Source organism: Protomyctophum parallelum, assembly GCF_964188405.1.
Source record: "Protomyctophum parallelum genome assembly, chromosome: 8".
Taxonomy (NCBI): Eukaryota; Metazoa; Chordata; class Actinopteri; order Myctophiformes; family Myctophidae; genus Protomyctophum; species Protomyctophum parallelum.
The window spans coordinates 10149684-10166906 of record NC_139703.1 but is presented as its reverse complement, the minus strand read 5'-3'; the positions used below and the strand labels follow the sequence as shown (position 1 = coordinate 10166906).

The 17223-nt window shown below is 41.6% G+C and overlaps 1 protein-coding gene across 5 annotated transcripts in view; it reads left to right on the top strand.

Moving 5' to 3' along the window:
* The first annotated feature begins 5907 nt into the window (after positions 1-5907).
* Positions 5908-17223, top strand: part of LOC310862803 (zinc finger protein 385A-like) — a 54328-nt gene continuing 43012 nt past the window's right edge. For 2 of the 5 annotated variants that reach the window (XM_083770893.1, XM_083770892.1), the window contains exon 1: positions 15390-15870. Coding sequence is in view for 4 of the 5 variants with exons in the window: in XM_083770892.1 (XP_083627018.1) it covers positions 15861-15870 (10 nt within the window). In the remaining variant the exon portion in view is untranslated. Of the gene's footprint in view, positions 6017-9721; positions 10149-15389; positions 15871-17223 lie in introns of those variants that run through there. The other 3 variants (XM_083770891.1, XM_083770890.1, XM_083770889.1) reach the window with 3 other exon arrangements.

Genomic DNA, 17223 nt, shown 5'->3' with positions numbered 1-17223 from the left:
ACCTTGTCTCCAATGATCAACTGCAAAATGATATCTTAGGTTTATCAGAATTACATTTTTCAAAAATCAAGCAGGTGAATGTCCATCCATTCCCATATCAAAACTGACCATGTCACAAAGAAATGGTCTTCTTTCTCTCAAGTTCAGTCTTCCATGTTTCTACGGCATATTGTTCTTATTGCCTTCCTGCTTGGTCCCGCAGCTTGCAGCTATTTTTTTTTTTTTTTTCATTTTGTTTTTTGTTTTTCATGGCTGCCAGTTCCCACCTGATGTGTGGGAGTTCAGACTGATCCAGACAGTACTGAATAGCTGCTAGCTTACATGTCTTGAGACTAGGACTGCAGTCTAAGATAAACAGGTCACCACTGGATCTCCCATCATGCAACAGCACATCACAGACGTCCCTGAACACGGCCCTTTCCCCTTGAACTCAATCTTCTTCCAGGAGAAGGTCTCTGGACTGAATTTCCACAGATCAATGTCATTGAGATTCCTGCCATTACCACCAAATATGTACAGCTCTCCATTGTATAGGTAAAAGCTGACTGATCCCAGCGTCGTTCTGGTAGAAGCTGTGTAGAAGGTGTGTTTAGCCAGTGGTTGGTCTCTGTGTCAAACACTCTGATGGTGTTGTAGTATGGACCCCCGTTGTTGTAGTAATCACCCCCCCAGCCACCAAATACAAACATCTTTGTCTCAATGATGGTGGCAGAGTGCATTCTTGAAATAGGAGGTGGAGTTCCTCTGGTGTTAATTAAAGACCAGACCATTGTGCTGGTGTCCAACTTGCAGATGTCATTAGTGATTGCATGCTCGATGCATCCACCATGAATATACATGACCTTCCACAAAACACAGGTTGAGTGGTTTTTCCTCCCCACTGGAACATTCCCAGACACCTGTGGTTTGAACCATCTGTGGGCGTCGACAACAAATGCATAAAGCAGGTTGCAGTATACTTGTCAGTGTAGTACTCACACCCTCCCCAGAAGTAGACAATATCCTCAATGATCACAGCTGTGTAACCCCGGCGAATGGAGTCAAGGTGAGGTTCTCCTGTTTCAGGTGTCAATTTTGCAGTGGTCAACTTCCTCCAGAGTAAAGTCACTGGGTTGAAGACCTGCACATCAATCTGATACCTGTTGTTCCATTCAAAGTAATACAGCTCGTGTCTCACCGCTACAGCAACATGACCACCTTCCTTTGACCCCTTCTGATGCAACGTCCAGGAAAACATTTATAACAGTTAAAGGTGAATTGAAGTAAACATGTTGGTTTCCTGCTCTGTAGAAGAATGAAGAGCTCAAGAGCCAAGGAAAAGGAACACTTCTAGATTCTTACAAAAATTATATTTAATTGGAATAAGAGATGTAATCATCCATGGATAAGAGAGGTCTCCTCAATTTTCTCAATTTCTGACTTAAACCCATATTTTTAATAACCTTCAATGTAACATTAATACAGTAAAATATAAACTGTCAGTGTTACATCAGCAGAAATGGAGGGTGGACATTGTGAAGAAGGCGAAATTGAGAAGTTATATTCAATTTAAAGAGGATTACATGACTGAACCTTATGTTGCATTTAATTTAAAAAGAGGACAGAGGTCCTTCTGTGCCCAATTAAGATCTGGTGCTTTGCCTCTGGCAGTTGAGGTTGGCAGATATACTGGCGTTCCTGAGGAGCAGCGACTGTGTGCTCTTTGTGACCTGGGAGTTGTAGAGGATGAGTTTCATTTTGTTTTCTACTGTCCACTATACCATGATTTAAGAACCGTTTTATTTGGCATGGCAGTTACGTTGGAGAACAATGTATCCATGAGTAACTGCCTATTTGTGTATATGTATTATTATATATGTACAATTTTGTGAGTGTCTTGTAAGCCCGTGCGGGCTGGGCATCTTATGATGTAGGACACTTAAATAAAAACTCTATCTATCTATCTAGATTATAGAGCTCTTTGAATCTTGGTCGAAAGAGTCTTGAAGATAACTGTCTTGAAGAGTTGAGTCTCAGAGAAGTTGATTCAACCTACATTGCTTTTTATCATACTGGCTGGATTGTTCGTGTCATACCTGTGAGGTCACATGTAAGTATGACATCAGGGACCCCTGTCTGACCCCTATTTGGGCACAGACCTGCTGGGAGACATTTTTTGGATATAGCAAAATCATCACGTTAATATTAATGTATGTACGGTATGTGTGTGTGTGTGTGTGTGTGTGTGTGTGTGTGTGTGTGTGTGTATGTGTGTCTTTATTTAACAATGTGAGTGGTGGGGTATTCTTTTATATGGATTGTATCTATACTATCTACCTGAACCGTGCACCTGATACTTCTCCTCCTTTCTTCAAGGTGTCTTTATTTGACCAGTAAAAGCAGTTTTGGGGGAATGTGACGCAGTCGGTAGCGCTGTCGCCTCACAGCTAGAAGGTCCTGAGTTTGATTCCCGGCCAGGGAGCATGTTCTATATATATATATATATATATATATATATATGCTATTCTGTTCTGTTCTTTTAATGTATGCTGTTGTTTTAGGTGGATAATGAAAGAGCATACAGAGGTTCCACTTCTGCCCTCCCAAGTGGCGCTCACAATGGATAAAGCAACAGAAAAGACCTCTGCAGGATCACCACTAAGTACTACATCTGCATCTGCAGCAATCATCTCTCCATTTTCTACTGGGCAAACCCATTGGAAAACACCCCCATCCAACTCCGTACATGAGGGGGTATTCAGAAATGGACAATTCAAACAACAATTAGCAGCTGGGGTCCGGACGGGGTCCGGACGACGATGATAGCACACATCTGACAACAAGGTAGATGAAGAGAAAAATTGCATGAGGACATTCTCACAATTTTCTTTTTTAGGGTCATTTTTTGTGTGTGTGTGTCTGCCTATACTTAACGTAGGCTTGTATGAGTTATTGGGGATGAAACAGACTGTACTAAGTAGCTGATCAGAGGTCAGTGTTTGAATCACTGACCTCTGAGTGAGTATGCCATTCAACATTATGCAGCTATTGTGCTTACTAACATGACAGTACACACACACACACACACACACACACACACCAATGTCGCCACCTAATCATCATCACAAAAATACATGCAATGATCACGTGTCGATGTTTACATCAATGGAACAAATTATGTGATTAACTGTGCACAAAGAAGTAAATGTAACAACTTCCATTGCAATGAACCCTGAGGCCCCACTTTGAGAGCCACTGTAGGCCTAGCCTACTATAGAAGAATAATATTAACTAGAAAATTCGCAATTTAAAAAAATTGCAGAGTGTGGTTGCCGCAGTGGCTTACATATGCCCCTCCCACTAGTATTGCCAGCCAATTACAATTTCAAGTCACGCCTTAGATCATGCGTAAGTAATTCGGAGGGGATTTAACCCCCGAAATTCATGTTTTTGCGACAAACGGTTACATTTCTCGCATTTGCGGCGCCCCCTATGGATGAAAATGGAATTGCTTTTGAACCACCCCGGACATGTGATTGAAATGTGGGATGGATTGGACATTCCGTTCGTGATTTATGGCATTTTTTGTGATATAGGCCCCTCCTACTAACTTCGGAAGACGATTACGGCCGAACGATACGCACTTTCAAAATTCTGCAGTTCAGTTTTAATTGGATGGGTCCAGAGATCACGTGTGCTGATTTCTGTGAGATTTGGACAAAATCTGTAGGAGGAAAAGCAAAAAGTGTGTTTTGGACAAAATTCAAAATGGCGGAAAATCTATCATGGCGGAAATGGGCGTGGCCTATATGGGGAGATGCGTCATGACCCAAGGAATCCAGGGAAAAAATATTTTTTATTTTACGACCTATGGTTCAAGAGTTATAAGCCAAAAGGTAAAGTGGGCTGTTATAGCGCCACCATGAGGCCGACCGATAAAAATTTAAGGTTAAATAATTTTAGGGATAATGTTGAATTATCCCTAAAAGTTTTGTAACTATAGTGATTACAGTCTCCGAGGAACAAATACTTGAATGTGAATTTTTGCCTTTTCCCATTCATGTCAATGGGGAAATTTAATTCACTAATAAATTCATATCAATTAAACTATACAACATTTCTCTTAACAAAATACAAGCACACGATTCCCGATTTTTCCGGTCAATTTGACATATGGCTCAAGTGCGTACAGCGTACAGTGTGGGAGGTATAAAGCGTCAAAATAAAGACTACTCCAGTGAAATAATAAAGTGTCACAGTTACAAGAGTCTGGTTGCCCATTCGGGCAACCACACTAACTAGAAAATTCGCAATTTAAAAAAATTGCAGAGTGTGGTTGCCGCAGTGGCTTACATATGCCCCTCCCACTAGTATTGCCAGCCAATTACAATTTCAAGTCACGCCTTAGATCATGCGTAAGTAATTCGGAGGGGATTTAACCCCCGAAATTCATGTTTTTGCGACAAACGGTTACATTTCTCGCTTCTGCGGCGCCCCCTATGGATGAAAATGGAATTGCTTTTAGAACTTGGTTGATTGAACCACCCCGGACATGTGATTGAAATTTGGGATGGATTGGACATTCCGTTCGTGATTTATGGCATTTTTTGTGATATAGGCCCCTCCTACTAACTTCGGAAGACGATTGCGGCCGAACGATACGCACTTTCAAAATTCTGCGGCTCAGTTTTAATTGGATGGGTCCAGAGATCACGTGTGCCGATTTCTGTGAGATTTGGACAAAATCTGTAGGAGGAAAAGCAAAAAGTGTGTTTTGGACAAAATTCAAAATGGCGGAAAATCTATCATGGCGGAAATGGGCGTGGCCTATATGGGGAGATGCGTCATGACCCAAGGAATCCAGGGAAAACATTTTTTTGATTTTACGACCTACGGTTCAAGAGTTATAAGCCAAAAGGTAAAGTGGGCTGTTATAGCGCCATCATGAGGCCGACCGATACAATTTTAGGGTTAAATAATTTTAGGCATAATGTTGAATTATCCCTAAAAGTTTTTTAACTATAGTGATTACAGTCTCCGACGAACAAATACTTTTATGTGAATTTTTGCCTTTTCCCATTCATGTCAATGGGGAAATTTAATTCACTAATAAATTCATATCAATTAAACTATACAACATTTCTCTTAACAAAATACAAGCACACGATTCCCGATTTTTCCGGTCAATTTGACATATGGCTCAAGTGCGTACAGCGTACAGTGTGGGAGGTATAAAGCGTCAAAATAAAGACTACTCCAGTGAAAAAATAATAATAAGTATAAAGTGTTACAATTACTAGAGTCTGGTTGCCCATTCGGGCAACCACACTAATAAGCTTCCATACTCGAGAGGAGAATCAAGTGTAAAAGTAGGATAGGCCTATCTTCGCCACATTTAACGTTGGACCACTAGGTGGCACCATTAAACAATCTAACCAACCCCTTGCACTCTATCACCTCACTGGAGTCTGGGACGCAAGACGCAAGTCATTCTTTTGAAAAAATGAATGGTGACTGAGTCGTGCAAGCTATATAATATGAGGGCATGAGGCACATGGAGAATCAGTGGTGGAGAAAACGTTCCTTAATTGTCCTATATCGTGCGCTTGAGCAAGACACGAAACAGAACCCCCAACTTCTCCCGAACAGTAGGAAATTGGTGACCCCTGTGTGTGAACTGTGAACGTAAGTTCACTGTACTGTATATAAATTGTAAAGCATATTCTTCTCACATAGCCTATGCTTTGTCATATGACAATGTTGCTTGCCGTTTGACGAAAATAACGCGCTGCATTTAATTTCTAGATGGATATTGTACGACGAAGCAGAAACTGGATAGTTTCGGAGGGAGGGGTTCCACATGGAGGCAAGTTACAGTGTTGTCCTGCATGATGCATCGCAAGCGAAGTAGCCTTGCGTAGCGATAGTGCGATACCGCTGCCTGGGCGTTGCAATGAGATGAAGGCTGGCAGCGCGAGGCTAGAGGCGAGGAGGAAGGAAGGCATGATTGCTGTTCAACATTCGTGGCGTCTGCGCGGTATGTTGAGAGAGTTTGATTGATTGATTGATTGAAATATTTATTAACAGTTTGCAGAATTACAGTACATTTCAGTGGACGACCCAATTAAGCATTACACAGGGTCCACCATGTTCAATTCATCAAAACATTTAGAGACGCTTAGGCCTATATAGTCAAAGAACATAACAGGAATTCATCATAAAGTTGGTAAAAAGGGAAAAGAAACAGGGGAAAGGGATGGGGGGGGGGGGGATTCAGATTTTAGGGGCCAGTTTCGAATTGCAGACGTCCGTATAGGTGCCCTTTGAGAGCTTTGAGTTTTGAAGGAGTCAAGGCCAGGGATTCATTAGCCGCAATTTGCAACTCTAGATTATTTTACAATGGGTTGAATCTAGAGTTGCAACAAGCTCCATCCACTTCCTATTCATCATTTTTGGTTTGTGATCTGCTTGTCTTAAATGACGCTAAACTCACCAACATTGCAGCTGCAGTCCAAGCTTGAATTATCCTCTTTCAATCTGCCGAGCTTGTTTTTCATAAAAATCCCCTGTAGACATGTTATGAGCTATACTTTCTGTCCAAAATATTCCAAGAGTGACATTCCGAGCCAGCCATTTTGTATTTTTGCAACGTGCCGTAAAACAAGATGTGAGGGGGAGCGCTTGTTTAATAGAAGGCTGTGCGTGATGGGGCGTCCCACTGCGTCGGCCTCTTCTTTGGGTGTCTTACCTGCGCAGGTAAGATTCTATTAAACAAGCGCTCCCCCTCACATCTTGTTTTACGGCACGTTGCAAAAATACAAAATGGCTGGCTCGGAATGTCACTCTTGGAATATTTTGGACAGAAAGTAGCTCATAACATGTCTACGGGGGATTTTTATGAAAAACAAGCTCGGCAGATTGAAAGAGGATAATTCAAGCTTGGACTGCAGCTGCAATGTTGGTGAGTTTAACGTCATTTAAGACAAGCAGATCACAAACCAAAAATGATGAATAGGAAGTGGATGGAGCTTGTTGCAACTCTAGATTCAACCCATTGTAAAAAAATCTAGAGTTGCAAATTGTGGCTAGGGCTTCATATGTCTTATAATGACTGTTAGGGCGTTCCACATTTTGGTGGCATAGCGAAACGAATTTAATCCCTTAATTCATTTGTGCCGAATCTGGGTTGTACTAGCCGCAATTTGCAACTCTAGATTAGCCTCCAGGATGGAACCTATGTAGGTAATTTCATCTTTTCGTGTGATAATATTGTCACCCACTCTAACCAAGAAGCCATCTGCCTTGCTGAGATTACTATTTGAACCAGAGAATGGATTCAGCTCAGAGTAGAGCTCACTCAGCTCAGTGGAATAGAATTAACCCATTTCCATCATGTTTACTGGATGATAGTGTTCCGTGACCGTCCCTCCGCCCCTCCGTTGGAAATAATAAGCCATAGTTATAATGGAATAATCAGGTTTAATTAATTTGGTTCCATCAAGAGTCTGCATCTGCATCTGCATCTGCTTCACACTATCGCTAATTAATAGGATTAATCAAGGAAATCTGTCTGATTAAATCTTCAAAGTCAAAATAGCTAATGGGAGAGTGAGTGGTGGCTATGGTGTTTTCATCTACAGCAATTTTCTGATCTGCACAATGAGACTCCTACAATACCAAACAACTTCTATTTATTTACCTACCTACCTAGGTTATCCCTTGTTTTGTGTTTGTCAAATATGTTAATTACAGGATTTTTGTTTCTGAAAGAAACAACAAATAATGCCATTTTAGCCCAAAGTAGGCCTACGACACATTTTGATCTTGTAGATTGGCTATTTTCAACTGGCCAAAATGTACAGTATATAGGGCTGGAGTGGTTAATGTACGTTATATTTTGTAATAATAATCCAAATCTAGAAAGTAACTACGTTTTCAAATCATTGTAGTCGCCGGGGTAAGTACAATATTTGCCTCTGAGACGTAGTGGAGTAGAAATAAAAGTATTGGAAATTGGAAATACTAAATGAAAGCACAAATACCTCAAAACTGTACTGAGAAAGTATATAGTTACTTTACACCGCTGGACATTAAGTTGTCACTCACAATAATAGCAACTAGCTTCTGGTAAAAGTTTTATTAGAAGAGAGAGGGACAAGTGGAGTCAGGGAGTCAGAGAGGGAGGGGAGTGAGAGACAGAGAATGGCTTGCAGAGAAGAGAGATCCTAAGCGGGGGTGGAATGAAGGAGTGTAACTCTACTCCTCTGCTCTGATGAAATGTGCTTACAGCTCCAGTTTGTTGCCCTTCCTCACTGTCCCTCAACCTAACCCTCAGCTGGCACTGTGCCAGAAATTGTGTATACAGTACACAGTTTGCCAGAAGGTATTCATATACATTTCTACACACACACACACACACACTGCCAGGTTCCCATTAAACCATTTACTGCTGAGCATTAAACACCCCATCTTAATATGGTAACATGTACAAGGATCCTCACACACTGTATATATAAAACAAATAAACAAAAACAAACACACTTAATAGCACAATATATATGTTTAACATGCGGTAACTTGAGAGAATCCGCATTAACACCAGCGTTATTCACAGAGCAAAATTAATTGCACTTTTCAGTCTCAAAAAGCATTTGATGTCAAACCACTAGAATGCACAATAATGAGGTAGAGCCGAGCTGACTTCTAAAAGGACCTTTTAGCATATCCGAATTAGACTGACATCTACTCGACATTGCACTATGCGTCAATCTCACCACAAGCAGACCTCCCCCCCCCTCCATGCAAACACACCTGCCTCTCTTAAATGACACTCACAAGCACATTTATGATATCTGATCTAAATGTGCAGTAAGTATCAGGAGTTAATTAACAGAACAGGTATCATGTTATTTTGAGTGTGTTTGTATCAGCGGTCTTTACCGGGTCAAGATCCCCTGATCTCATACAAATCCATCACCCGGGACATACATTCGGGTGCACAGAAAAACTATCTGTGTTCATTTAACCCTGAGTGGAACAAATAGAAACCAAATAGATCTGCTTCCATTTTTGTACACGTCCCAGGGGATAAATTCACACTCAACATTTTACAGTGTAATTACCCACTCAAGGTATTTAACCAGCTGGCAACTGAAATTGAATTATAACTAAACTGACGCCAGCTTAGACGATACAGTTGGACCTACAGTATGCTCGAGTTATGAGCATACTTTGTTCATGATGTGCATTACCAATAATACAACTGGCTCAGTACTACCAGTCGTAGTACACACTAGTATTATATCAACCTGATAGCCCAGTTGTATGCTAATTCATTTCCATATCAAACAAATATGTATTTGTATATTTGTATACCGGTACATGGTTTACAACCTACATGCTCCTGTATAACATCCGCTTCAAGACAACCCAATCACATTCCCCACACAACTATTATTACTCGTTACACCATTCCTAGTTCCTGATCTTTCATTGCCTTCTGTCCTGCCCTCCCCTTTCTCCAGTCTCTCTCTCTCGCTCCTGCCACACCACATGCAGTTGTCCTCACATATTAGGTTCCCTGTCTTAAGCAGCAGAATTAGCCTCCGGAATCTTATGCACTTGTTACTGTACATCGGGGTGGAGAAACATGGAGGGAGTGAGGGAATGAGAGACAGAGAAAGAGAGAGGGGGGTAAATGAATTGGAAGCCAGTTTCGACAAGAGAGAGGGAGGGAGAGAGAGAGAGAGAGAGTGAGAGAGAGAAAGAGAAAGACGGCGGAACAGAAGAGACTGTGATTGAGGGGAAGACAGACGCAGGGTGTCACAGTCTGCCGTTAGATCACAGCTTTAATGCACCTATAGCTGCCTGCATTTCTCTCTTCTTTTTCCACAAATTATCGTGGCTTTGAGTATCTAATAATGTGGGCTGGTCTCCTGTGCACATAGATACATATATAATATTTATCTATATCTATTGTGGAGGATGTGTCCATAGTACCGTGACTGATCGGAACTGCTTCTATTCATCTCCACTTCTCCAGCTCCGACAAAGAGGACTGTCCTGTGTTTTTTATGCTGTCTGAGACTCTCTGTGGAATCTGTACGGGACTGACGCTCTGGATCAGTTCAACCCTCTCGGAGAAGAGGGGCTGCCCATGTGGTGCTCAGGTAAGACACTGTCATCATCGTCCGGAGTCTGCATAGTGCACGACTCTGAGCAGTGCTCTTCTTGACTTCACACATTGAGAAGTGGTTCAGCTGTATTGTCATTGAGTTTATAATTGTCACCCTTTATTCTTTCCAATTTAGTCATTATGCCATTTAATTTCTTCCAATACTTGCCACTGCTATTGTACCCTAGTTTACCAGTGTGGAGGGGGGGATGTGGAGCCTTCATCTTACTCCTCCCGCTCAACATTCCCTGCTGACATGCGCTGCCCCAGCCATGGCCTCCGGCCTCCCTCCCCCGAACACGGGCCAAATTGTATTCGCATAGACCCTCGTCCAAGTCGGAGTCACTGCGGTGGCGGGTACTTTAACCACTGCGCCACCCGAGTGCAGCTATTCGTCTTTGATTGCATTACCCTGTGCACTGTAAAATCCTCTTGGCTAATTAGTACACATGTAACTAAATTGACCCGTACTTGTAAACACTCAGTTAAATTAATCCTCAGGAATTCATAGCGTGGCCACTGGCCACAGCACTTCACTTGGTGATAAAAACAACAACACTTTGACCTCTAGGAACCTAAAACGTTGTTCTGCACCTGCCATTCAGTTATTTCAATAACAACAAAAATAACAATGACAATAGAATAGCAATAACAACTAAAATTGGAAGCAGCAGAATTGGAAGATAATTTTGCTGATGAAATGGAAGGATATGTATCGAATGCTTACGCTTGTTACTTTCTTAGCTTACGCATGTTTCTTGATAAATGTTTTTAGGTGATGTATTCCCTGCATGCTTTTTTGTTCTTGCTTAATGTAAGTCGCTCTGGATTAAGAGCGTCTGCTAAATGCCTAAATTGTAAATTGTAAATTGAAGTGAAAGGCATAGATTATGGAAGATACAGTTTTGGTTCTGTTGAGCTCAAGCTCTGGCTTTTGTATTCACTTTTTGTTTTGTTTTTATCTACGAGGACAGATTGATCTCAGATTTGAGTCAGACAGTCAGTTCCACCCTTTCTACAATAAAGAACACATTTGTTTAGAACCAGGGTTGTAAGTCAAACATGACAAGATAATCCTAATTGAACGTACTAAACACTCTTTATTCATATCTTCCAAATGCATGCCAGCCCACATTTTACTATACTCTTGGGTCCCCACAAAGATAAAGCAGACACACACACACACAAAATGGTACCGAAAAGATCTGTGTGCTGTGTGAGACACATGTTTTCAGAATTCACTGTGACTGTGAAGTCAGCTAAAGTTCTGTTTTGCCCCATGGTGCTATAGTCCGATATGTTTAGTTCTTAGTGGGGATTAATTCAGTGCCAACTGTTCATTCCAGGTCTTCCTTCTACACGGCACCTATTTTAATCTCGTCTTATTAATATCCCAAAGGTAGGGTCAACAGCCGCCCTGGAGCCCAGGGCGCTGTGGCTGAACCGGGGGCTGCAGTAGTTGCACTGCCTTAGGTATGTCACTAGGTGGTGCAACATGCTCTACTTGTCAGTCTCCATCAAAGAGATAAACCAGCAGCATAACATTGTTGGCTGCTACTCAACAGCCACAGTGGTGTGTTTGGAATTGAGCCCTTCAGCCTCGGATCACTGGTGTGTCAGTCTGACCACGCAGTAAAGATTTGAAGTAAAGATAGTAAATTATACCGCTGAGATCTGTCATCGGCATTTAATACAGCTGTGATCTTAACGGGAGCTTTGTTGAATGTTTTGGTTGTGTGCTGTGTAAAGCACATGCTGTTAAGCTGTGCTTTCAACTGTATGCTTGTCCACTCCAACCTGTTCAGCCTGTAATTGGCTGGCCCGTTACTGTCACACTTCAGATGAAGAATATACATGGCTGTACAGGACCACCTGCTAACTGATCACTGATCTGTTCAGGACCACCTGCTATAACTGATCACTGATCTTTTCAGGACCACCTGCTAACTGATCACTGATCTGTTCAGGACCACCTGCTAACTGATCACGGCTGTAATTAGACTTTAACAAGTCTGTTGACACAGTTATGGGCTAATAGAGGGTAGAGGGATTGGGTGATAGAGATCACACACAAGTGTGCACATGCACGCACACGCACGTACACACACGGACACGCACGGACACGCACACACAGAAAGCACACATTTTATTAGAGAGCATTCTACTAATGTCAATGAAATATACATTTCAATAATCATAACTTTTTGCATTCAAACCTTTGATCAAGTAAGTTACGGTTGCAGTTTTGGCTCTTTGTCTATAGCCAGTATTTGACTAAAGCACACACAGAAACACACACACACGCACGCACGCGCACACACGCACGCACACACACTCAGCCGTGGGACACCTGAATCCACTGCTCCGGTTTCAGTTATCCCATAGTGACATCCATTAAAGTCATGCTGTGTCTGCTCCTCTAGCCCAGTGACAGCTCCATTAGCACCTGGCCTATTGGCCACAACAATACCTCCACCTGCATTATTCAATATGAGTCTACTAATGAGGAAACCCTATCCTCAACACACACAAACCCTATCCTAGTCATGCACACCCACCTGTGCACGTGCACACGCATTCACACATCCATGCTTTCAACCTTTATTTATTTTCTCGGAAATACATTGAGGGCAAGCCCTCATTTCCAATGATGCCGAGCATAATACAACAGTGTAATAATAATAATAAAAATAGGAACAATAACGGACGGACGGACGGACAGACACACACAGACACACAGGGCGAAACATACTTTCTCCCTATGCCTTCGGCCTGGTGGTGACAATAATGACAATTTAGAACAAGATTATTAACAAGATTAGCTAGCAAGCTTTTTTAAATTTCCCCAGTGAGATCATGGATGTCACACACACACACACACACACACACACACACACACACACACACACACACACACACACACACACACACACACACACACACACACACACACACACACACACACACACACACACACACACTTACTTTACCATGTCTGTGATGTCTTCAATACACATAATCATTTACTTCAAAAATGCCATTTGTGCTTAACCTGATGGCCTAACATAGCCTTAACCTTGACATAAAATCACTTACCCCATTACTTTAAAACCAGCCCAACTTTAACTCTGCACCTTCACCTTAAACCTAACCCCTAAATTCCTAATCCCAAATCCCAACCTGGGGTAGAATAACATCTCAATTCTGATTTGGACTATTATTGGACTGATAAGAACTATCAACCGCTGATTAATAATGCAACATTGATTTTCTCCGGATATTGCCTGAAGGCTTGTGATTTGTCCTTGGGGTCAAAGAGGAGCGTGAAGGTCATATACATATACATATACGCGCACACACACACACACACACACACACACACACACACACACACACACACATACACACACACACACACACACACCCATTAAATCTTTTCTTTTTGTCATTTTAGATTAGATTGGCCTCAGGTCTTAATGGGTTAAGAGAATGAATGTGAGTCAAGGATGGATGGCTTCATATTGACTCACAGGAGGAGTTAGAGGTAATGTTACTGCAGTTTCCATAAACCAGCTACAGTATAGATTTCTGTCATGCAGAAACATTGCATTTCCATATTTTAACTTTTTATATTCTTTCTAAATTACTTTTTTCATACTACAGTGTCACACAAAAATAGCCGATCTAGCTCGTTGTCTGTCAGTGGATTTTATTTTTGTTTTTCGGGAGGGACAGAACATATTCATGAACATGATCAGACAAAATTATGACATACAGTAGTTTGAATAAATCTAAACATTGATCCAATGAAAAAGTATTAACAAGCGCTAGTGACTAACTAATAACGACATACTAATAATAATAATACGTATTGTAGTTCATCTTTACATTTCCTGTAAAGCACCTGAAAAGTAACACTTTTCAGGTTTCCGACCGAAAGGAACGAAATGCACATTCTGATCTCATCTAACAGATGATGATCCACCTGACATTCAGCAGCTGTCAGCTCCCTGCTCTTCCATTCACACGTCACTCCATCTTCCATATGTTCGCAACCTCTTTTTTACTTTCAGCCCCTGTAGGTTTACGTTCACCTCGATGACCCTGCAGGGTCCTTTAATTGCTCCTTTACTGAGGCTTTCAGTGGAGGAGTAGCTGTCCTGTTCCTGTGTGTCTGTTTTCATTTTTGTTACATTCACACCGGTTGCCTAGAACGAAAGCTACCGCATCTTCTCTCTCAGCATTTTTGAGGGGCGCTAGGTTTAATTTGTTTAGTTTAGTTTGTTTTTAGTTCAATGTTTGTTTTAAAAACGGCATTGGGAAAATGTCTTGTCCCTAACACAAACATTAAATGCCATTAACAATAAAGATAATTTAATTTGTTTTGACACCGTTTGTTTTACATCCTCCTTACATCACCTAATCATCACCTAATCATAGCAACATGATAAGAGAAACATGATAAGAGCGCCCCTCACTTCACACAGGTGTGATTTTTAAGATTCTGTTCTGTTCAATGTGAAACAAACGTGTACAAAGAGGCTCTATGCACACCAAAGTCCTTGTGGCGGTGCCGGCACACGGGAGAAAACTGTAGAGGAGATCTTGAATAAACAAGAAAGTGGCCGCAGTAGCCAGAGTACCAATATTTATTAGGACAGCAGGTAAGACAGGAATATCCAACGTTTCGGCGGTTAAGCCTTCATCAGGGAATGATGTGAAAACCCCACCACAACCAAGATCACCACCACCAGCAACCCATGACCCACACACACACACACACACAGAAATGAAGGGCACGCAGCAGCAAGCACAGATCGTTATAGAAACACATTGTGCACCAATCTGGAGAAAAAACAAAAGCTGTGAATGAATGGGAAGACGGAGGGAGACGAGGACAGAGCGAAGGAACAGCCAGTGGTTAATGGCATGGAAAAGAGAGATGAAGAGGGGAGGGGAAGAGAGATGGAAGGACAGGGAGAGCAAAATCGACAGGGGCATTATCACTGTGACTAACGTCTGCCTTCTGATTCTGAACCCCCGCTCCCCCCAAAGAAAATGCTCACCGAATGTCCTCATTGGATGAGACAGCCACCAATCAGAGTGCAAGAATGTAAGGTGCCTTTAGGTTATACCCAACCCCAAAAAACTGAGAGGGAGAGAGAGAGAGAGAGAGAGAGAGAGAGGGTGGCAGTGTGTGTGTGTATGTGTGTTATAGACGTGTGATGGTGCAGAGGTTTCTCCAGTGAGGAGAGGAGGATTCGTCTAGGCTGTGTATAGTGGTGCTCTGGCTGTTGGGAGTGAATATATAACAGTGAATAAATTACGGGGGTTCCTTGCAGTAGGTTCAGTGCACGTTGTGTTGCAGTCTGGACTGCTGTGGTTCTCCTCTATTTTAGCAACAACTGGATTTCTGCCTCCCAGCAAAATAACCTTTATCAAGGTCTGAGTGAGGACAATCGTCCTGCTGGACGCAGACTAAGCAGGGGATTTATAGAGGAGGGATGCAAAATAAAGGGTAGAAATTTGGAATGTGTGGCAAATTGTCCAAATTGGGTGCTTTGTGCTGTACATAGCTTAGTGTTGAGAACCGGAAAGCGGTACATTTTGGAGTCATCTTCACATACTGCAGTTGAAAGACAAAGGGGAGGCTTGAACGAGAAGATAACTTGGAGAACAGAGAATCTTGAGAGTGGAAGGCTTCAGGATGATCTTGGGTAAGATAATTACTTCTCTCTTTGAACTCTTGTGTAATTGGTGCGCATTATTCATTTGTTGCCCTGTCAAAGTTGAGACCTTCAAAAACTTCTGTATGCGTGCGTCACACAGTCGTATTTACTTTATCACATGGTCAAGATTAGTGTGTACTATTGCAAGCTGCATGGATATACTGGCTTAAGCCTAATTCATACTTCGTCATACGACCATGACACCCAGCGAAAAATTTTGTATTTGAAAAATGTGGGTTTATTCAGTTAGATATCAGTTATTTTCATTGATTGGCATGGTGGTCATATGAGTATAAATTAGGCATACATTTGTTGAACATTCTTCAAAGATAGCAGATCTACAAGTTCACCTGCTTGTGAGCTCGTAGGGGTGAGGTTTAATGGCACGCTCATGTCATGGCATACAAAAATGACTTGTATTTTAGTTCTACTGGATGTCATCTCAACATCATCTAGTTTTTATTTGTTGACAACATTGTCAATATATTTAGTCATAAAGGACCACTTCGCCACTTTTCAACCCATATTCATTGGTCCTTACTAATGTTCATGATAAAATACCACCATTTTTCTCGGTCTGTGGGAAGTTCAGAAAACCGTCCACCAGTGACATCATTGTTAGGCAGATTTTTCTTAAAACAAGATATTTTTCTTTTTAATATTCTTCTTTTTAATATCGTGAGAACGATTGCTTCCATTATCGCATTGCATCTTTTCAGGAATAGAAAGCCTGCAGTTTCTATTAGCTTGGATTCCCCATCGATGATATCACTGGTGGACAGGTTTTTGAACCGCCCACAACCCTCCCATGAGACACAGACTGAGTAGAAAAACAATTGTGGCATTTGTGTGGCACATTAGTGAGGACCAATTATATGAAGATGGGTTGAAAAGTGGTGAAGTGGTCCTTTAATGGCTTAGTTTTTACTTGTTTTTTATTTAGTTTTCATGAACTAATAGGTTTCATTAGTTAGTTAGTTAAAACTAAAACTAGACTAAAACTAAAACATTTTCAGTTAACTATAGTATGACTAAAACTAAATTAAATTGTATTCAAAAGACTATGGGCTAAAACTAAATCCTGTCAAAATTAACACCGCTGTTGTCTCTATGCTGATGTTGGTGCTATTTATGTGTCCATGTTGTACAGTATATCCCACTATGATTTTCATAGAGGTGATAATAGCTATAACGCTCACACCACAACACAAGGGAGCACCACATTAGCAAGGTCTCATGCCCACAGAGACATTGCTTAACGCATGCTTGCACTAACCCCATTACATGCACAAAAATGCACGCACGCACGCATACGCACACACACAGACACGCACACACACA